The 22620-nt window shown below is 47.2% G+C and overlaps 1 protein-coding gene and 1 long non-coding RNA gene across 3 annotated transcripts; one reads left to right on the top strand and one right to left on the bottom strand.

The window, feature by feature from the left end:
- Positions 1-2578: 2578 nt before the first annotated feature.
- On the top strand, positions 2579-7200 carry LOC135977288 (uncharacterized). Its single transcript, XR_010594691.1, has 2 exons — positions 2579-4307; positions 4963-7200. It is a non-coding gene; the product is annotated as an uncharacterized LOC135977288 (long non-coding RNA).
- ZC3H12A (zinc finger CCCH-type containing 12A) lies at positions 6336-22236 on the bottom strand. Of its 2 annotated transcripts, none has more exons than XM_042853983.2 (6): positions 22070-22236; positions 19898-20548; positions 11501-11640; positions 10475-10709; positions 9575-9681; positions 6336-9467 (listed from the first exon to the last, which is right to left on the bottom strand). In XM_042853983.2, the coding sequence occupies exons 2-6, from the start codon at positions 20365-20367 to the stop codon at positions 8422-8424; spliced, it is 1998 nt and encodes a 665-aa protein (XP_042709917.2). In that variant the 5' UTR covers positions 20368-20548; positions 22070-22236; the 3' UTR covers positions 6336-8421. The 2 variants fall into 2 exon arrangements, with proteins under 2 accessions (XP_042709917.2, XP_005298416.2); XM_005298359.5 differs by having other exon boundaries at positions 19898-20506.
- Between the last annotated feature and the right edge of the window lie 384 nt (positions 22237-22620).

Raw genomic sequence — 22620 nt, 5'->3', positions numbered from 1 at the left:
GACTTAAGCCCTCGGGTTCCAGGCAGAAAGACTCCTACGAAGCAGGGGGGACGACAGCTCAAACATCATGGCTCTCAAGCCCCATCTTCTTTCCCTAGGCCCCAGGAGTCAGGCAGGAATCTCTGTCCAGCACCACTGTGAATTGTTGCTCATTTCTAGCAGGTGCAGCCGCATCTTCCACCCACGTACTAGAGTCAGGAAAGCTAGTTCTAAGCCAGCCACTTCCTGGGTGCTGGGAAATCCCCTTCAGGAACCCGCTGAATTCCCGGGAACATCCTGCACCAAAGAAAGGCCTGGGAAACCGCAACTAATAAAGAACTAAAGGAGGACAGTGTAATTAATCCCACTCAACAGGGGTTTATGGAAAATAGATCCTGCCAAGCTATCTTGCTATCTTTTTTTGATGAGATTACAAGTTTGGTTGATAAGGTATTAGCACTGCTGTAATGTACTTAGACTTCTGTAAGGCGTTTGACTTGGTACCGCCCAACATTTTGATTAAACTAGAAACATTTGAAATGAGCTTGGCACACATTGAACAGACGGAAAGCTGGCTGACAGGTCTCACGTTGTCACTGTAAACATTGAGCAGGTGTGTTTCCAGGGGGCTCCTGCAAGGTGAGGTTCTTGGCTCTACACTATTTCACATTTTTATCAATGTCCTTGCAGAAAACATGAAATCATCACCGGTAAAGTCTGCAGCTGACACAAACCTTGGGGGAGTGGTAATTAATGAAGAGGGCAGGTCAGAGATTCAGACTAATGTGGATCACTTGGTAAGCAGGGCACAAGCAAACAGTTTTAATATGGCTAAATGTAAACGTACACATCTAGGACCACAGACTGTCGGCCATACCTAAGGCTGAGAGACTCTGTCCAGCGAAGCAGTGATGCTTGAAAAGATGTGGGGTGGGGTGGAGGGTCATGGTGGATAATCAGGTGAACATGAGCTCCCACTATGATGCTGTTGCCAAAAGGGCTAATCAATCCTAGGATGCATAAACTGGGGAATCTCCTTATTTTCACTCTATATTTCGCACTGGTGCACAGGGCCAGATTAACTCTGCTGTGGGCCCGGGGCTACTAGATTGCGTGGGGCCCCTGTCTACAAGTCTTTTTCCTAATTTAAAACAAAATGATCACAGTTATGGCACCAAGGCTACTAACGCTATACTAAACTTGCCTTCTAATTAACATAAAGCCGTTCTGTGGTTACATTTCAGTCTTAAAATATGTAGAATATAGTTAAGTTCATTCAAAATAGCCTGCTTCTTCCCTTAGAACAGCTGTTATATTAGTTTCTTTCTGGGAGGGAGTTTGGGTGGGGCAGAGTGTTGGGGTGCAGGAGAGGATGAGGGCTGCAGGAGGGGGTACAGGATCTGGGAGGGAGTTTGGGTGGGGCAGAGGCTGGGGCAGAGTGTTGGGGTGTAGGAGAGGATGAGGGCTGCAGGAGGGGGTACAGGATCTGGGAGGGAGTTTGGGTGGGGCAGAGTGTTGGGGTGCAGGAGAGGATGAGGGCTGCAGGAGGGGGTACAGGATCTGGGAGGGAGTTTGGGTGGGGCAGAGTTGGGGTGCAGGAGAGGATGAGGGCTGCAGGATCTGGGAGGGAGTTTGGTGCAGGAGGGAATTCTGATCTGGGGCACAGGTGCAGAAGGGGGTGCAGGGTCTGGAGGGAGTTTGGATCTGGGGCAGGGGGTTGGAGTGCAGGAGGGGGTGCGAGATGCAGACTCTGGCCAGGAGACGCTTACCACAGGTGGCTCCTGTCCGGCAGCACAGCAGGGATCAGGCAGGTTGCCTGCTACCATAGCCCCACGCCCCTTCTAGAAGTGGCTGGCTGCTGGCACGTCTCTGCGCGCCCCTTGGGGGAGGAGGACAGTGTGTCTCCAGGCGCTGCCCATGCCCAGGAGCGCCATCCTCACAGCTCCCATTGGCAGAGCAGAGGCTCCGGGATCGATCAGTTGATTGCAATCAATGGGTTGGTGACCACTGAATTGTATATAATTATGGATTTATTTTTGCAGGGGTCTCCTTAGCCTGATGCCCTCGGCTGGAACCCATTAAATCCCCTGCATTAATCCAGCCCTGCTGCTGGAATCCTGGGTCCAGTTTTGGAAATAAGGCATAAATTTGTAACCGCGAGAGTTATTAACCACTGGAACAATTTACCAAGGGTCGTGGTTGATTCTCCATCACTGGCCATTTTTCTAACAGATAAGAATTACTGTGGGGGGGGCTGGGCTATGCCGGGGGTCAGACTGGATGACCTCAGTGATCCTTCGGGTCTTGGAACCTTTGCATCTCTGCAGAGGGAAGGCAGGCAGGCCCCTAAGGAGCAGTCAGTGCTGCGGGGCACCAGGGGTAGGACCAGTGCAGTGCCTCAGTCTCTGTAGCTGGGAAATGGGGATAAAGGCACTTGCCTCCGTTGGTGAAGCACTTTGGGATTTATAGTATCTGAGCTAGGTATCATCATCATCATCATCATCAGGAGCCCCACAGCTCAGAACACACAGCGATTGCCAGACTGGAGCAGACAGGGGTCTACTAGCCAGTCTCCAAAGAAGGTGGAAGAAACCCTGCAGAAAGCATTACACTTACCCACAAGCAGCTTCCTTCCTAACCCACACACAAATTGGCTGCTGCCCTAAACCAGGAAGGCTTCCAGCGCTCTTATTTTTTAAACTCTACTGGTTCTTGTTATCCATAAAGAACTCCACTCCTTTCTTGAATCTTGCTGCGCTCTTGGCCTCAGTGATCCCTTGTGACAGTAAGTTCTGCAGCTTAACTGTGCACCATGTGACCAAGTATTGCCTTTATCCATTTTAAAGTAACCATCTTCTACTTAATGGAATGTTCCCTTGCCCCTGTATGTTAGATTATGGGGAATGACCCTCCATTATGCTGTGTACATTTCTCATGGCTCTCATCGATTAACAGTCTCAGTGCTTTTAGTCTCACTAGATATGAGAGTTTGCCCAGATCTTTAATTTTTATCAGCCATCTCTAGCCCCCTCCCTTTCTGCCATACCTTTTCCAAGATGGGAATGTGCAGAACTGAGCCCAGCCATCTTAGTGATTCAAGGGGTCTGTAGGGCTCAGGAGACACTCAAGCAGGAGACACAGAAATCCTAAGAACAGTTGTTTGGAACAGATCATGAAGGTCAGGTCAGACTTGTTCTGCAGGGCCCAGAGCTGCTTGATCAGCTGTCTCTGGCCCCTGCTCACTGAGGTGTTACAGGAGTACCCCTGCTCTTCCACTTCATCGTGCTCTGCCAGAGGCTACTGCCCCATGCACCATACCTAGACTTGCCCTGCAACATTACAAGACTTCCCTGGCATGGGTTGCTTCCCCCATGGCCCCTGCTTCCCCACAGCAAGGCAGGAGTTCCCCACGTTTTCCCTTGCACTAGAGTAATGGCTGGGACTGTCACTCAAACATAGGCTTTAGGGGTTCTGTATTTAGGGGCTGAACATATCCGCTTACTTCCCGAGACATGCCCCAGACTGAGCCAGCAGCGTACCCAGCTGAGGCGCCACCCCGTTTTCAGGGTACGTGTGCATCTGACCTCTTTGTTTGAAAGTAGATCTGCACAGTGCAAAGGAGGATATAACCTATTTAGAGAGATAAATATGATGCAGATGCAGCGATCACCAATCTCACGCTGGGTTCCAGCTTCACTGAGGTACCCAAGAGGAAGTGGTGAGCCACAGGATGTTTCTCGAAAACTCCACAACAGCAGAATACACTAGAACCAGTGTGGGGCAGAGGACGAAGAGACAGTAGGGCAGGTTTCTTTGATTTGATGGACATGACTGTGTCTGCAGATAACATGAACTAATACAGGTAGCATTCAAATAAATGCTGCCAATTCCTTCTAAACAACTGGAGGAATGACAACTGAATCCAATAGGAAACAGCTGGGCATCATTTCATCAGCAGGCCCCGGCTGAGCGACAGCTCCCAGGGTGTGTCTGGACAGGCTCCAGAGATGCTGGAGAACAGCAGCCATGCCATGTCTAAGGAGCGCCAAACGCTGCTCGACTAGTAGCCTACTGCCAGGGCCGGGGAGTCAGATTAGCCATGCCCAGCTCAGGCACTGGGGGACACTAGGCAAATCACTGCCCCATTCTCCCCTGACGCCTTTGGGCTGTTGAAAGCTGTTGAGGAGGGAGGGTTCTATAGTTCAGACCCGACTAAAGTCTTTCCCTATGGAGACAGGTACAGTTACAAAATCTGCTGCAGAAACAGAGGCAAGACCAAGCTCCATCACCATCTGAACAGAACGCCCCCAGCTCCCTTCCCTGTCAAGGTAAGTTAACTAACCTGGGAACTTCGGCACTAATTGACTCTGGATTTGTCTACCACCGCGTTTGTAACAGGGCTCTGGTTTTGATTGGATTCCAGTACATGAATGGGAATGGCCTAGAGAGCGAGAGCTTTTATCTATTTAAAGGAGCATTTCATGGAGAGGTGCAGCCTTGAGCTCCTACACTAAGCTTTTTAAAAGTTCTCTTGTGCGAGCAGTTCTGGCCCAAAGTTCAAGCATCGGCTGCATGTGAATTTCAGCATTACCACTCGAGCTTCTTTTTCTCACCCTGAGACCATAGTGCAACAAGGTAGATGGACATTTAATTCAGGCCCTGCTCTCAAATGCACTTGCACAGCTTTTGGACTGCTCCGCCTCACCTTTACAAGTCCTGGTGATATACTCACTGTACCCACTGGGAGCTTCCAGAAGAAATGTGCCCTGGAAAGGGCTTCCCTTACCCAACCAATAAAAGCCCTTTCACCCCGTAGGGCTCAGATGAAAATTGCAGATTCTTATTAGAAAGCTTCACCTTCACCTCGGCCTGTTCATTGGGGTCAGCGACTGAGACAGAGCACGTGAGATTGGTGCAATTTTTCCAACCCGGCTGAGCAGGGCTGATGTTTTCAGTTTGAAATCAGAGTTTTCCTTCTCCTAGGTGCACTGCCTGCCCCTGCTGAGGAGCTCACCTGGCTGACAGATGGAAGCGACTTGCTCAAGGTCATGCAGCAGCTCAGAGACAAAGCTAGGAACAGAACCCAGGCCTTCCAAGTGCCAGTCCTACCCTTCGCCTGCTGCCACTCTCAGATTCCCATTAGACCACAGATATACCTACCACCTTCAGAGGAGGCCCCTCTTTTCCTTCAGTTTAAGGAAGGGATTTATTTCATATTAGCTGGAAAGAGCGAGCTGACAGTACTAGCTCCAGTGAGCACATTTGAATAAAAGCCCATAAAGTAATTTACAAAGTCAGATAAGAAGATGTTGTACTGAACTCTAGAGGGTGGGGTTGGGAGAGGAAGGATTCCCCTGGAGAAATTTGAATGTTAAGTTTTTACTAGACTTCCTCATAAGCTCCTAAACAAAGGTCCATGAGAGCACAAAGGTGCCAAGAGAGTCTTGTGAACAGAGTGGTGTCATGATTTATAGTCATTTACTCAACAGCTTGCATAAATGATATGGTGCTAGGCACTGCTTAATGTATGCTAGGGCTTGCCAGGGCTAAGCCCGGGCTCCTCTAGGCTTGGCAGTTCATAGCCCTGGCACCTCTGGGCTTGCTGCTTCAATTATGAAAGTTAAAAAGAATTGCTTGAGACACGACACCTCTTTCATTACAAATTAAGCACTGGTACTTGTCTGTAACAGATTATATCAGCTCTCTGATGAGCTGTTTACATTAATCTCTTTATGTAGATCACAAAGCTGCTGAGAGCCAACGCCGGTATCTTTGCTTTGAGTGTTCTGTTTTAATTAGCAAGCAGAACAGAAAACAGTTTTTTGTTTTTAAATTCTGTCCAACAATTGATAGGAGGGGTGAGGAGAAGCAGGCCTCATGAGTTCTACCAAAATAATAATAAAAACACGGTGTAGCAACTTTTGTCACTTATGAGAGCTGCCAAACACTACAGCTGACTTATTCCCCACACAGCCTGGTTAAAAACCCACATGCCAGCAGAGTGTCACTTCCCTGGACCAACACCCCATTTGTTACCATGGTGTATCCCATCACTTCCATGGTCCCCAGCCTCACAACCACGAACAAGTACGTATGCCTAGCGCCACAGTCTGAGGCAGGGAAGTCTCATGCCCATTTCGCAGACGAAGCACAGAGATTAAGTGATTTTCGTCAAGGTCATCCAGGGAGTCTGTGTCAGAGCAGGAAATTGAATCCAGAGATCCCAAGTCTCAGTCCAGCATCTTAACAGCCCAACCATCTTTCTAGAAGTATATTGTGCTATGCTTCTTAAAAATCCCAGCCAAGCTGTAAAACAGTCTTCCCAAAAGCATCAAAAAGAGACAACAACCGAGACATTCAACTTAGCCATTTTTATTTGGGTAATGCAAGTTCTTACTTTGCCATGATATACACAGGGCAGCCTTTTCCATAGGGCTAGCTGACTGTGTGGAATCTAAGTGATACAGCAAGTCTCAATAAATGTCAACTTTAAGTATAAAAGTATCTAAGTATATATTGCTACTAACTTTTCCAGAAAACACCACTAACACATAATGGCTGCGTTAAGTACAGTACTAAGTAAAATAGTATCATCAAGCAAGTTTCTGGACAATACCATTAAAAACCATCTTTCCTGTAATTTACAAATATGCAAAGTTATCAGGTTACATAAGATTAAGAAGCATTTTGCTTACTAACATGAAACATTACAGTTTTGTAATGTATCATAATTAACCAGGTATACAGGGTTTCTGTGTCCTTGTGGGCACCATGGCACATGGTGCCAATTTGGCTAGGCCATCCACTGGAAATCTGAGCGGTAAGAACCAGCTAACAGAACAGCCTCCAGCACACCACGGAGAAGTGGGGTGTCAGCCTGCTCTGTGCTCAGTTCTCCCGCTCAGGGTTTGCCACTTAGAAGGACCTTGATTTAACCACAAGATGGACATAATTAAAAAAACATCACCACACAGATACAATGTGCATCAACAAGTCAACTGCTTCTGGCCCGCAACTGAAAGGTTCCTTTGTACCCTAAATAAAATGCTGGGACCAGAATCAATTGCTACCGTATTTGGTTTTGTATATCTTAAAATTTTAGTTACAGTATCTACAAGTCACCAAAGATATCCTTAACCGAAACAGAATGAAGAGGGTCCATTCGTCAAAGAAAATGACACAGCTTTGGATATCTTGTGAATCTGAAGGGTGCTTGTGGGGGTGGGGAGAGAATATATAGGAGTGAAAGGGCAAAGGTGTGGCAAATTCAAAGAGAAAATACTGAACATTGCCAAGAATTTGGAGGACCCATCAAAACTGTAGCGGCAAAAGGGCAGACACAACGTGCAAGTCCAAGTGGGACCTCAGTCACTTTGTTTTACTGATCCTCACAGCTATGGTGGGGTGATGACAAAGGGGGAGGTAACACCAGAGGCATTCCAGGCCTCAGCACTATACAGACCCCACGGCGAGGCATAAGGGAAGACCAGGGTTTTAGAAGAGCGGCACAAGCCTGCTCTTCTCTGAATTTTGGTACAGAATGTAGTTTTGGTGGAGAAAGTGCAGGAGACGAGGCTCGAGTCCAGAATGCAGGTTTGGTGCAGTGCCAGGCCCTTCCAGGCAAGCGGAGAGAAGATGAAACGCCTCACTCTTCTGATTAGTGGGAGCCCTGCAGCAGGCGAAATAGCTGCCCTATTCATCGACGAGTGGCCCCACATAAGGCCAACTTATTAGGGGTGGGTAGGGAAGGGAAAGGCCGTAAAAGTGGACTCGAGTCATCTACTGGAATCTGGTTTTTCACATACAGAAATTGAATCTGCCGCTTCCTCACAAGGACCAAATGAAGTTACCCGATGGGAACTCAAGGCAAGCAGCTCAGTTAGGAAGTAGGGAGCAGACTGGACAAGGAGCACAGGCTCCAGCCTTTCCCGACATGTAGTTACACAGACACGTATTGCAAAAGGCACCATCTCAGAGTAACCCCACAGACCCCACTCACTCAGATCTTTCCCATGAAATGCCGTACATTTGACCGTGTGCTACGCTGCTTTGAATGTTGCAGGCTAATGGGAAGAACCAGGGTCCAAAGTGCCCAACTGACAATTGCAGGAGCTCAATGGGCAAGACAGACCCACCTACTCCTACAGGGGAATCCCTGCTCTGTGCTCCTGAGAGAGGCAAAATCCACCTCCTTTCCCCAGATTCCTGCTAATATGCCCTAGGGGAGGATGGGAGAGTTTCCTCACAAGCCATTTTGTGAGGTGCATTAGGATTGGCCACACCAGAGTATGCCATTGGCCCACTGAGTCTGGTATCTGGCCTTCATCTTGGACCTGGTGCTTCAGAGGAAGGTGAAAACCCTCACGGAGGCAGCCATGCCAGTTGTGCTGAGCGGTCCACAGGAGAGACATTGCTCCCAGGACTCCCAGCACATAGTCTGCCTCACATCCCTGGGTTCTGAGACTTGTATGTCAGTATTTCAGCAGCTAGTCTTTGGGGATCCAACAGCTGAGGGAAACGGCTCATCACAGCATCTACTAAATGGGGGTGGAATATGCCACAGAGTTTCACGTGCACATTCGCTCGCTCTTCTGCAAAGCGGTCCGGCAGGGCCCACTGGCAGTGGTCACTGTACGCTGGCCCTGGGGCTCTCGGCAGTGGGTGAGGGTCTCTAATGTTGCTAGGTCGTGTTGGTGTGGGAGGCATTTGGTACGGCTCAGACCAGTATTCACGAAGATGATGTGCTGGGGTGTTATACTCATTGGGAATGCTATAATGCCCAGTACCGGCTGGATGTACAGGCACTCCATAGCCTGGGAAAGACTGAGAGGACCTCGTGTGAGAGTTCTCAGCACTATATGGCAAGTAGCTAGTAACAGAGGAGACCGATTTGCGAGAGCCGTGCTTATAGTGGCCAAGGGTGTCCTGCTCTACACTAGGAGAGTGCTGGTAGACAGGTCTCTGTCTGCTGCAGGTACAGACTGCCATCTGTTCGGGGTGGGAATGCTCACAGTGACTGGTAGATCTGCAAGGCCACATCTCAGACATTTGGTTCTCAAGGGATCCAATGCCTGAGTCAAGATGCTCCTGAGAGATGTAAGGGAGAGAGTCCATATGGGGAGAAGGAGGAGGGTGCTGGTACCAGTCAGACGATCGATAGCTGCCATTGTTAGAGGGGACACTGCCCAAGGCACAACCCCCCTGGATTAGGAGGGGACTGTCACTAGGTTTTGCTTTTTGGGCTGAGCTTTTCCTCTCCATGGAGACCTTCTGCCCAGAGCCTTTGTCGCTGTCTGCGGACACAGAGCAGAGGAGCTCTGCCTGGGAAGGTCTCCTGCTCTTTTTCTCCTCTTTGGCAGTGCTGGTGGGGCTTCTGGTTGGGGACAGCCTTGCATTGGCCCGTAGTTCATCAGCTACAGAGCGCTGTGGCTGGTTGATCCTTTCAGGGTGATAGAATTTACACTTAATCCCATAAGTGCATTTCTTCCCTGCAAGGAAAAGGCAGAACATAGGGTGACCTGCTGCAATTCACCAAGTGTGTACAGTTTACTCTGTACAGACACCGCTGCCCTCAAGCCTACGAGGCTAGTCTTACCGTAAGGGCACTGCTGTTTCTTGTGTTCTGGCACCAAAGGTTTCTTTCTCAGGAAGTTCTCCAAGCTGGGGCCATGCCGCCCTAAGGGGTCATCTGGAGGCATAAACCTAAAGGAAGATAATAAGCGTCAGTCAGGAGCAACCACTTTCCTGGGCCAAGGTTTCAGTCTCTCAGCTGCACGAGGATTAAAAATTACCCACACCTGCGAACCCCGCCCCGTGCCAGCCAAGACACAAGCCCTGGCATGGCCACAGGAGTCAGTGATTCAGACAATTCCTCCAGCCCCAACAGGGGGTCGTCCCTTGGAAGAAAAGTTTCCCCTTTAATCCTCTCAGTGACCCATGGCAGGCTGACCTGTTCATTGGCCATACAGAGAAGGGCTGCTGCCCATCAGTACGTTGCAAGTAAACTAGAGAAGGATTTGATGGAGATTGTTGCAAGAGGCCTCTTGCCCCAGGAGCAGAGCAGGCTGCCTCCCACGCATTGCTGGTCACGCCAATCCTGTGCTCTGCTGTCGGCACGCTGGGCCAGCTGATCGTTTCCCCGTTCGTAACGCAGAGGAAGCGAATGCTCTGTACCAGTGCCAGGCCCGCTCAGGAATGTCAGCAGGGAGGAGCTTCTGGCTCCAAGCAAGCCAAGTGCAGTCAGAGCCACTCTTAGCCTTTTCTTTGTGCCCTCCCTGTGACTTGCTGCAGACTGGGAGGAGCTGTTCCATCTACGAAGCACTGAGTCACTTCCTCTCAAATACCTTAAGTCATTTGCTTTACTCTGTGTTTGACACTCACCTTTCCAGCCCTCACAGGTCATCTCCCAACACGGAGATGCCACTGACCTTCTATTAATCAATGGTCACTTAAAACTGCTGTATTGTTTTTAAGCGCCTGGGGAACGGGAACGTACTTGTCGTTAACAAACGAATACATCAGCAAGCGCTCCTCAATGAACTTCTTCCATTCCGGACGCTCATTCTGCAGGTCACGGTAAGTGTCGTTGGAAACCACGATGCCATCAGACTCGTATGCCAGTTTCACAATGAAGCGGTCATCATAACAGACAACGCGTTTGCCTCCAACCCGCCTGGAAGGAGTGAAGACCAGAATTTTCTTCTTTTCAAGGTCACGGAGAATGTGCTGGTCTGGAACAAACAACCATGAAAACATGGCATAAACACACACAAGCCCATACAGCCTGGTATCATTTCCAGGCAACAGATGCCAAGAAAGTAAAGTGTAATGTTTACAGGAAAAAAATAACTAGCTAGGAACATGCAGAGTCCAACCGGTTCCAAAGGGGCACAGCGTCAGGCTTTGACATTTCAGTTACTCTCTGTCCTGCGCAGACTGCTACTGTTAAAATCTTTCCAATTTTTAGGAAGTTTTTCAATTTCCCCACCCAGCATCCCTCTCATGGGCACTGAACCAAACTAAATTTAACACAGACCAAGACTGTCTTCTGGCTAAGGGGCTGGACTGGGACACCTCAAACCTCAGTTGCTTGGAAACTCAGAACAGCAATTATCACCACCTGGACCCATCTGAATAGATCCCCATCCTGCTATATTCTACCAAGCTCCTTGTCGGTTAACATTTCATAAAGGTGTGCTGTATGGCCATTTACAAGAGGAAAAAATGAATTCTGGAAATAAAAGGTAACACACCAAGTGAGTAAACCTCAGGAATAAGGAAGCATTTTGGAATAAAGTTAATTATGTTCTTTGAACTCAGCTACCTTATCTGAGCAAGAACTTGCTTAGAGGAGAGGTTAGGGACTTGAAATCTCACTGGTTGGAAGCTTGGTGAAGTTTCTAGTGCTCTTATTTTCCATTCACTACCTAGGAGCTTACTGGCCAAAAGGACCTTGGCAGGCTTATTAACATGCGACAATTGGAAGCTTTAGAGATTTAGTTTTGGCTTTAGAGTTCCACACCTGTGATGGGCACATCTGGTCTTGGCTGTTCTTTTCTCCAGGATGGCACAAAGACTGTGATATCTAGGTGTCCTCTGTCCCAAAACCAGTGAACGGCTAGCAGGATACCTCGGCAGGAGAACACTTCTTTATTTCCATGGCTGCATTAAAGAGGATTGAAGAGGACCTTGTTTTCAGTATTCAGATACAATGTACTTTTGCATATTCAGACAGCACACGAGTCAGACAGTCCAATACTAAGCAAGTAGAGCCAGTGTTTTGACATCTTTTCAAGGTGGTACTTTTGTAGACCCGGTATCCTGTTACTCTACAGCTGCTGAATTTGTACATTTATTGCAATACATTAAAGAGGCTGAGGGCACTAGTAGTTCTGTCTTAAGCTATTCTAAAGCTGCAATACCCACAAATCCTCAGGCCCACGGAGCACCCACAACTTTCATCAATTTTTAGCACCTCTGAAATCGGGGCCCACTTGTTTACAACTAGGCACTCAAATCTATATTTAGACTCCCAAGTTACATTTCAGTTTTGCTGGCATAGCTATGTCAGAGGTGGGAGGGGAGAGAAGAAAGAAGAGGGAAATCACACCCATAGCCAACAGAGCGCTACTGGCAAAACCTCCTAATGTAAATGCAGTTCTGCTGGCAGAAAAACGTCCGTTTGCAGTATAGCTTCATTTTGTTTGGAGAACTGGGGTAAGCAAGCGATACCAACAAAAGGACTCTTGCCACTACAACTTCGTTCAGACTAGAAGGGGTCGCCAATATAGCTATATTGGGCAAACGGTTGTAGTATAGACCAGTCTTCTTTTTCCCTTTACTTTACTTCATACCAAAAATGTGTTACCCATCTTTACAGATGATCTTTGTTGAAGGACAGAGCCTCTCCTCATTATACAGAGCCCAGTACGTGGAGAGACTACCTGGGACTGCACTGTGTTTGTGGAATGGCAGCTTCAAACCTGAAAGCCCCTAACAAATTCTGTATATCCAGCTGGCCTGTTAAAGACAATCAAGAGAAGGAAAAATTCTACCAGAAGAAAAGGGCAATCACAAGTATCAGAGGTTAGTTGCTAGTACAACACAATCCTTCCTACTGAATGGTCAATTAAGTCAGATCAATAAGTCTCTGGAGAGTTTATATATAACAAATGGCTGGTAATCATTTCTTTGCAGGTTCCAGTATTCACAATGTTATCAGTGCTTATGTTGCACATTAACTAGAAATATTATCAACTGTTTCCAAGTTACTAGTTTCACAGTAGTGACGGATCAGGGCTGTAGGTGGTATTTACTTTAGGGTGACTTTCAGAGACCATGCGTGTTGCACTGAAGAGTATGAAGGGGGAGTCACTCTTCAAGAGAATCAATTTCCACTCACTACCCACTTAAACAAAAATTCATATTACATTTCTAAAAATATTAATATCCACAATGCAAAATAATTAGATTATGGTCCATGCAAACTCAAGAATCCTTCAGACTTCAACGAACTTGCTTTATGTTTAAGCAACCCTCCCTTCAGTAGATAAAAGATTCTCTGGAAGACTATGTTCAGAGTCAAGTATTTTTGAAACAAATAAGAACTACATTAAAGTGCATTACCAAGGTAACAAAGAAATGCAGCAGCATATTAGCATACAAAGAGCCTTGTCTCCTATCTCTTGGATGATGGACAACTGACTACCCTTGAACCTAGTTCATTTTGTTACACAGACTCATGTATTCTAACTGGCCAGCTTCAATCAGGTCATCTTGTGATCCACTATCATAAATACAGTCCGTGATCTGGGGCTCAGATACCCAAAGAAAACACATGAAAGGCAACTGCTCATGTTGGTATTTTCTGAAGAGCATTCATGTCATATCACTTTTCACAAGAACAGGGTTGTAACTCTTGTATCCTTGCCAAATTCTAATTTAGGTAATTACATGGTGCCTACTTAAGTTCCCTTGCAGTTTCAGAGAACAAGATTTGTTTCCTGTCCTAAACCATAGTGTAATGTTAACATGTGCCAATAAAGAAATGTCACAGTTCATGTCAGAGGCAGCTGCATTTCACTGATGAAGATATTCCTGGTTCAAAACTGCTTGGGGAGCCTTCATAACAAAAGATGTTATATAAATGTAAGATAACACAAACAGGATTAGTATTATCTGTGAGTATTGCCTACAAGTCTTATCACAATTTTTAAAGGTGAAAGTTCTTATGTGGGAAAAGCAATGGGCGCCTAGTCAGGAAAAATCTGCTTATTTATACCACCACAAGAGGTTCAGAATGGCTTATGACAATACAAAGGTACACAGATCACAAGAACAACGAGGAGTCTGGTGGCACCTTAAAGACTAACAGATTTATTTGGGCATAAGCTTTTGTGGGTAAAAAAACCACTTCTTCAGATGCATGGAGTGAAAATTAGAGATGCAGACATAAATATACTGACACATGAAGAGAAGGGCGTTAGCTTACAAGTGGAGAACCAGTTTTGACAGGGCCAATTCAATCAGGGTGTATGTGGTCCGCTCCCAATAATTGATGAGGAGCTGTCAATACCAAGAGGGGGAAAATTGCTTTTGTAGTGAGCCAAGGCCCATATCATATTAAGTCATTCTGCAGTCTTAGAGACTGATCTGGCAAACCCTTGGCCAACCAGAGTAATGAGTAATCTCATTGTCTCCTCACCGTAGGCAGCTCTACATAGTCAGTCAGCGTTTGCAGTGTGGAGGCATAAAGCAGGTACAGTATAATTAAATGAAGTCCAAGATAACTGGAAAAAACTGAAGCACAGTCATGAGAGGGGGCATCTTTTTGGGGGCATGTGGGTGTAAAAACATCCCCCATAAAACATACAGAAGTAAATGCTCTGTGGAAAAAGCTCTGAACACAACTGTCCTTATATTAGCCATCGCATGCTATATTCCTGAACCCTGCTCTTGAGTTCTTTGGGGAACGTCGTCAGAAGTGCCTACATTCAAAGAGACTATTTGTTTCTCTGCAAAACAGTTAAATGCCAGAAACCTTTACATCAACGTGAGCAATATATAGGGTGACAAATACCAAAGGCACTAGGGTTTTGGCTTCTGGAGCCTCTTGTTATGGTCTTATGAAGTAAAAGCAGAGGGCTTGTTATCTAAATTCTTAGCTTTTTTGTGAGTAAAGTGGAAAAAGGCACCTATGTTTTCCCCAATAATAGATTTTTAAAAATGGCATGTAGCTCCATAGGGCTCCTATTACAAGCCTAAACATGGTATTTTGTGGTTTTTGCCAGTTTAGTCGCTTTGATGCAGTAAGAGTGATTTTTTTTTTTTAAGTCCCTATGAATTTGCATGAAAAACCCCAACACATGGAGCAGCCACTTTCTAAATGAAATAACTTAGGCATGTTTTCTTCCCACCCTCCTCTACAGCAACAAAACAACTTCTACTTTACCTTTCAGAATACAGTAGAACACCAGAGTTACAAACTGACCAATCAACCACACACCTCATTTGGAACTGTAAGTATGCAATCAGGCAGCAGAGACAAAAAAAAAGCAAATACAGTACAGTATTGTGTTAAACATAAACTATTAAAAAATTAAAGGGAAAGCAGCATTTTTCTTCTACATAGTAAAGTTTCAAAGCTGTATTAAGTCAATGTTCAGTTGTAAACTTTTGAAAGAACCACCCTAATGTTTTATTCAGCATTATGAACAACCTCTATTTCTGAGGTATTCGTAACTCTGAGGTTCTATTGTAGAAGGGTTTAAAGAAACCCAACACCATCCAAAGTTCACTTCCTCACTGAGCCAAACTCCAGCCTAGAAATAATTTTTTAAAGATCATGAAACAGAGAATATATTATAATACAACTGAAGACATGCTCAGATACTCCAGTGATGGGAGCCAAATGAATACCTGACCGGGCAGAACTTTCACTGCTGCGGGACCAAGAATTACTACTTTCTCCTTCAGCTCCCAGCTCCAGGGTATTTTACAGCTTATAGAACCATCATCATTTGAATTGGTTCTACATGGACACAGATTTGAAATGTTATTTCTATATTATTGTTATATGGAATTCTCTAGTTTAATCAAAATGGGTCCTTCATTCTGTAGGAAACAAAAAGAGAGCCAAGCTAAGGGAGCACCTTCTGTTAGTGAGAAACACAAGCTTTCGAGCTACACAGAGCTCTCCTTCAGGTCTGGGAAAGATACCCAGAGCATCCCAGCTACATAAAGGTGGTACAAAAGGTTTAGCATAAGGGGCTAACATATTTAAGACTATTCAAGGTGAAGTGAGCAATTAACAGTAGTAGGACAAGGAAGGGTCAGCGGGTTATCGATTGTTATGAGCCATAAATCCAGAATCTTTACTGAGTCCATGATTTTTAGTGTCTAGCAGCGTTATGACTTTAAACTCCCAGGCTTGTCTTTTGAAGGTGTTGTGCAGGTTTCCTTCGAGGACGAGGGCTGAGAGGTCAGATATGGAGTCATCGTTTTGTGAAGAATGCTCCATCCATGGGTGATGGGGTGTTTTTGTCTTATTTTTCTGAGACAGTTCATTCGAGAGAATAGTGATTGTGTGGTTTGACCCACATAGTTATTGGGCCACATGGTGCACTGGATGAGGTACACCACATGTTGTGATAGGCACCTGTGGGACCCACGGATCTTGAAAGGTGTGTTGGGGGAGGGTCCTATGACTGCAGAAGTGTTAACATTGTAAGAGACCATTCAAATGGGCAGTTAACGCCTTATTCTGAACAATCTGTTCCACCTTGTATTTAACTGCAACACTCTGGGTATGTCTACACTGCAAAGCAAGCACAGGCTTGAGCCTAACCCCCCTTCCGTCTACATACAAATCGTGTTAATCCAGGGCTCAGATCGAGGATCCCAAGGGGTTGGAGGGTGTGAGTCTGAGTTAAGTCAGGACCCAGGGTTCAAGCCCTATTGCAGATGCAGCCCCACTGGGCTCATGTTCTGGGAGTATGCTACATGTATCCCTCAATCCCACAGGCCAACTTTATTTGCCCTCTTCAGAGTCAAGTTTTCCCACATTGCACCACGAACAAAGGGTTTGAGTGTCCACATTTTGGGAGTGTGCAGGATATGGACCCAGACCCACGTAACGCAGCATAGATGCCGGAGCCCCAGGTTAGGACCCAGGGTTCAGTAATTCCTAGCCTGGAGTTACAAATGAGTGTAGATTTTCAAAGTGTAGATTAACAAACCCAGGGTCTGCTAACTCGAGTTCTATTAACCCTAGGCTTACACTGCAGTGTAGACCTACCCTTTGAGTACCTTTCCCACTGAAGAAGAGCTCTATGCAAGCTCAAAGCTTGTCTTGTTCACCAACAGAAGCTGATCCAATAAAAGATATTACCTCACCCATGTTTTGTCTCTAATATCCTTGGACCAACATGGCTACAACTACACTGCAAACAGGAAATTTAAAAAAAAAAATTAGTTTTACTGCATGTGTAAGATTTAAGCCACAGACCAATTTGAGACTGTTGCAAGGTTTATTTGGATATGAAGATAAACAGGGGGAACTGAATATCTACCTAGGTTTGTTTTGTTTCTCCCTCCCCCCCCATTATTCAAAACAAATGCAGACATTTACTGTACCCCAGGGACAGCACTGCTGCCTGGAAGCTATCTTTAAAACTTCCTTGAGAATGTTTTAAAATAGTAAGCTTCCAAAGTTCAATTACCTTACATCAAGGGCCAGAAGAAACATACCCAAAAAGGAATTTTTACAAAATCAATAGGAGTTGAAAGATACCCAGACATTTACCACCACAGTTCCTGAAAGATTAAATGAAAAACATGCATTCAGGTTTCTGGAGTCCCAGCTAACAAGTCAGAGTCCGTAATGAAAATGGCCAAATGGGCTGATCTGATTTGGCAACTACAGAGAAATTCCCTTAGAAGGAAGTAGAAGCTAATTTCCACTGAGATTTGCATATGGGGTTGAGAGCTGTACACGGAGGCCTGCTGCTCATTGTGCAAGTAAATCAGCAGGGAACATCATACACCATGAATACAGGAAGTTTCAGAATGGAATTCCCCTCCTGGTAAACGGCTTTAAAAAAACCCACACCAGTCAACGGATTGCTTTGCAAACATTAAACTTTGTTCCAGCTACAGTATTACTACATCTTTATAGGAATCAGAGGAGAAAGGTTCTTCCTTTAAATGGCCCCTAAAGATCAAGTGTTATAAGTACAGAAAGAGAAACCAAGACAGACATTTCCAGAGGGACAGATTCTGTCCTGACAAGTTCTCTCAACTATATCATAACAAATATTTAGAAGAACAGCATCAAACAGTATTTGCTTTGGAACCTTTCACCCTAAAGTTTAGTCATAACATGTGGCATGTTTCTAATGGGGGGGCGGGGGGGGGAGGGAGCAAGCATTGGTTAATGCAACAATGCAGGCATAAACCTGGATATGTAAATCAACTACTCCCCTGAAGAGGAGGCAACTACAGGCATGATACTGGAAAAAAAACAAACCACCAAATCATACTTATGCTGGATGCCTCACTCCCTGCAATGTGTTTCAACTCCTCCTTCCTCAACACAGCACCAGAGGGGTTGGGTCTTCGGCATTAGGGAGGTCAAGAAATCCCACTAACTCTGAAATGGACAAGTGGGCCAATTCTTCTCTGCAGTTATTTTGTGTAATACAATACAAGTGCTGAACAGATCTATTTCGCCACAGTCCCAAATCAAGGAGACTAGTCACCGCACACCTGGTCTGCCCGTGACCACATCTGCCATGCACTCGCCTTTGCTTGAGGTGGCTTGATGGAAGAGCATCCGGGGTAAGAGCCTAATACTTTGTCTGCATGAACTAATAAATTCAGAGTTAAAGGTTTCCCCAATAAAATTAACACTACTCACTAGCACATCTCTTAAAATAAGGTCTTTTCTCCCATTAACACACTATGCTGGGAAATGCAGCTTTGTTGGAGAAACAATTATTAATGGAAAGGGGCCAATCTCTCTCTTACACACACTTCCAGGTTAAGTCCACTGGCTACAAGTCTGGTAGGTCAGTGTGCAGATCAGAGCACAAACACAATATTTCCTGATCATACTGGCCAAGTTGGGCCTTGGCTCTCAGATCTGTTATACGGTCAGGAGATAGGGTGTTCCCCTTCCTTTCTCATACAGTCTTACTCAGCCATACCACCAATCATGACAGGGGGGCGGGGGGGGGGGGGGGAACCCACACCTGTAAGGCAGTCTCCATAAAGGACTTTCTTCTGCCCTGGGTAAATCTTCTAGAGTAGCTCTGTGTGCACTGGCATGTAGCTTCTCATTACCAGAGAGATTAAGACAATCAAATATAAACTGAAGGAAACTTGTATTTGAATTGAAGTGGCAGAATCAGATTTGAAGTCTGAGTGGATTATCCTCTGGCCAACTGGTTCCACAGGACTTGATTTTTTTTTTTTTTTAATCTAGAGGTTAGTATACTGTATGGTCAAAAAGAGTTCACTAAAGGGGAGCCTTCCTCATATCCTCCCACTTCTCCCCCCAAAAATCCACTTTACCATTCTTAGGGGGCAAAACGAGGCTGAAAACTTTTAATCCAGCCTGGGCCAGAGCTGAATCTGTCCAATACACATGGTACCCCAGATCTCTTGATCAGATTGCCGATAAAAAGAGGGCAAGCTCTCGCAACAGACAGTATGAGAGATTTGCAGATGAGTCATCTTGCCTCCATATTCACAGCTGTCAATGATGCTGCAGAACTGGGGCACCCCTATCATTCTAAACTGGAAATCTATCCCTCTTTTCCTCCACCCAACCTGCAGATCTGCCGTGAGATTTAACCAAAATGTTGTGGAAACTAGACCTGAGATGCCACTTTACTCAAAGCTACAGCCTCTTCTAATTAACCCTGAAAAAATTATTTGTTGAGCAACTTCCTGATTTTGGAGCTTACGCACAGTAATTAGGTAACAGGACTACACATCAGGGATTTCACTTCTGCTTGCTAGTTTAGACAAGAACTTTAGCGTTTCATATGAACCAAGTCTGAAATTCCCAGTGGGCACAAAAGTCCCCATCATTCACACCCTGGTGGGAAGTCATGGCAGAGAAACCAAGAACTGGATGGGCCATTAAGACAGACTGAACCTCACATTTGTAGATGTTGCCCTTCCAGGTGGGGGAATGAGACATGTTGGTGAGACTGTTCTATCAAAACCCAGCCTGGCCTCACATTTATGGAGAACTTGGAGGGCTCCAGAGTTTTTAACCTGGTATCTTTCACAAGCACCAAATTCCCCCAAACCAAAAAACCTTAAGAAATGTAAAGAAATTAATTTTAGCAAGCTGGCATCAGATTAAATTATAAAGTAAAGACACTTCTCCCACTTAAGGGGACCAACATACCTCATTGCCACATTGCTTCCATCAATAACAATGGGTTTTAAGTTATTGCCTTCCTTCTCCTCCAACGGTGGCACAAGTGCAGGCGTTTTGTTGGTAAGTCCCCCACGAGGTACCAATGGGGCTTCTACGGCCTCCTCTGAGGGGTCGGTAGTCTCTCTGTCAGTAGCTGCAGCACCATGCTTCACAAGCTCCCCAAGGACCGTATTGGTGTCAGCATTTAAGCCCAGTTTTTGGAGGACGATATAGATCTCTTCTGATGAGTAGCCCAGTTTGCGGAAGAAGTCCACTTTCATTTGCATCTCAACACTGTTCATGAGGTCCTGCTCCGAAATCCTGAGCCTTTCCTGTGCTGCCCGGGGTACCACATCCACCATGCTGAGCGGCTCACACTCTGTTGGGTTCTGGTTCTTGCCAGGAAGCACACAGTTCAAGTTGAGGTGACCGTTTTCAGATGTATCTCTGGAGCTCATCCTTTTGTCAACCTGAGTAACTTAATGTTTGTCACCTGAAAGCATCTCACTCCAGCTGGGAAAACCCAGAGCAGAAGGAATACTGTCCAAGTTCATAATTTTCCTCAGGCAAGTTCTGTTTTTCATTCACACCCAGTATCTGTGAATCAATATAGTGATCGTTAACTCCTAAAGACTTGATCTAAAATAAAGGAAATGCAGGAACTGTTTTCACATTAACATGCTTCAAATTCTTCTCTGTGGCTCAGATATTCAAGAACTCTGGAAATCCTTTTATTGATACTTCATGTTTATGTTTCCAAGGCACATCAGAAGAATTGAGAAATCTTTAGAAATCCCATCCCCTACACATTGTTAACGTGCAGACTGTTTGCACTCAATTTAATTCAGTGTTTGTCAAAATAGGGTATCACCTTCCTATAGCACATCAGATAGACTTGTTAAAATGGTCACGTTTCTCATGGCTTTTGTAATAAGGATCCTGGGATGTGCAACCTCACTCTTAGGACATAAATAGCACTTTTCACCTTCAAAGTGCCCTACAAATGTTAACTGATTAAGCCCCACAAACATCCCTGTGAGGCAGGGTCAGTTATTAATCCTTGTACAGATGGGAAAACTGAGACTAAGGCTAAGCAGTTTGTGCAGAGTCATGGAGCAAGAGGGTCAATGACAGATATGGAATTGGGACGCAGATTCCTGGTCCTGTGCTCAGACCATGAACCGCCTTGTCTGTGTTCCACCCTTCAAATGGGGGGCACACCGACAGCCCCTTGGCTACCATGACGTGAGCTAAAACGTAGCCTATGAGTAACAGAGTAGCAGGATAGAGCACCTGTGCTCAACTGTGACCTCAAGCTTTTGTAAAAAGATTTCATTTCCACCTACTCTCAGATTCTTGTTTCAGGTCTGGGCATTCCTACTTCACAGACAGAAATGCAGGAAACAAACACAGGGTACACACCGATTGCCTTCCGGGCATCTAACAGAAACCCCGTGGGGCTGCCATTCGCCCTGCCAGCCCAGTCCAGCGAACAGGGCACTGGCCCAGGAAACCTGGGTTTTATTCTCCCTCTGCCAGGGACCTGGTGTGACCTTGAGCAAGTCACTTCCCCTCCAGCCTCTGCTGCTCCTCGCACCCTGGGTCTGGGAGGGAAAGAAGAGAGAGCCCCTTCTCGGGCCCCCTTGCCTGCCCCCCTGGCCCGGCAGTGAACAGGGGGGGGGAAGATAGCCCCTTCTCGGGCCCCCTTACCTGCCCCCCAAGCCCGGCAGTGAACAGGGGGGGAGATAGCCCCTTCTCGGGCCCCCTTACCTGCCCCCCAAGCCCAGCAGTGAACGGGGGGAAAGGGGGGAAGATAGCCCCTGCTCTGGCCCCCTTACTTGCCCCCCAAGCCCGGCAGTGAACGGGGGGAAAGGGGGGAAGATAGTCCCTGCTCTGGCCCCCTTACCTGCCCCCCTGGCCCGGCAGCGAAGGGGGGGGGGAGAAGAGAAGCGAAGAGTTAAAGCCCCCGGCCGGCCGGCCGGCCGGCCGCGAATGGGGGCCGGCCCCCTTACCTGCCCTCCCGGCCGCGAATATGGGGGTTAAAGCCGCCCTCCCCGCCGCGAAGGGGGGAGTTAAGCCGCGGCCCCCCGGCCGCGCCCCCCAGGTCCCCCCCCGCCGCTTGGGGGCCCGGGGCCCAGCCCCTGGGCCGGCCCGACTCACCGGCCTGTGCGCGGCGCGCCGCGGAGGGTCCATGGGCGGCGGGGCCGGGCGCGCTGGGCCGGGGCCGCCGCTTTATACCTGGGCCGGGCCCGGCAGGTGGCAACGCGGAAGCGGGGCGGGGAGGAGCCGCGGCCATTTCCTCATCCGCCGCGCCCGGCCTCGCAGGGCCCGCCCCGCGCCCGTCCGCCCGCCCTCCTTCCCCCCGGGCCGGGAGCCGCCGGGTGCGGGGCAGGCCCCAGGGCGAGGAGCCCCCGCTCCTCACTCGGGGCCGGGGTGCAGGAGCCCCCCCTTCTCCCACACTTTGGGGGACACCTTGGGGCGGGGTGCAGGAGCCCCCCCTTCTCCCACACTTTGGGGGACACCTTGGGGCGGGGTGCAGGAGCCCCCCCTTCTCCCACACTTTGGGGGACACCTTGGGGCGGGGTGCAGGAGCCCCCCTTCCTCCCACACTTTGGGGGACACCTTGGGGCGGGGTGCAGGAGCCCCCCCTTCTCCCACACTTTGGGGGACACCTTGGGGCGGGGTGCAGGAGCCCCCCTTCTCCCACACTT

The sequence above is a fragment of the Chrysemys picta genome, chromosome 23 (genome assembly GCF_011386835.1).
Source record: "Chrysemys picta bellii isolate R12L10 chromosome 23, ASM1138683v2, whole genome shotgun sequence".
NCBI lineage: Eukaryota > Metazoa > Chordata > Testudines > Emydidae > Chrysemys > Chrysemys picta.
This window is presented reverse-complemented; position numbering and strand designations above follow the sequence as displayed.

What these genes read in the sequence shown, in the direction of transcription:
- ZC3H12A (XM_042853983.2), bottom strand. Translation starts at nt 20,367, where the DNA reads ATGAGCTCCAGAGATACATCTGAAAACGGTCACCTCAACTTGAACTGT. An exon ending in GGAAGCAATGTGGCAATGAG is followed by an intron (nt 11,641 to 19,897) that starts GTATGTTGGTCC and finishes TCTTTAATGCAG; the next exon opens with CCATGGAAATAAAGAAGTGT. An exon ending in ACCAGATGTGCCCATCACAG is followed by an intron (nt 10,710 to 11,500) that starts GTGTGGAACTCT and finishes TGTTTGTTCCAG; the next exon opens with ACCAGCACATTCTCCGTGAC.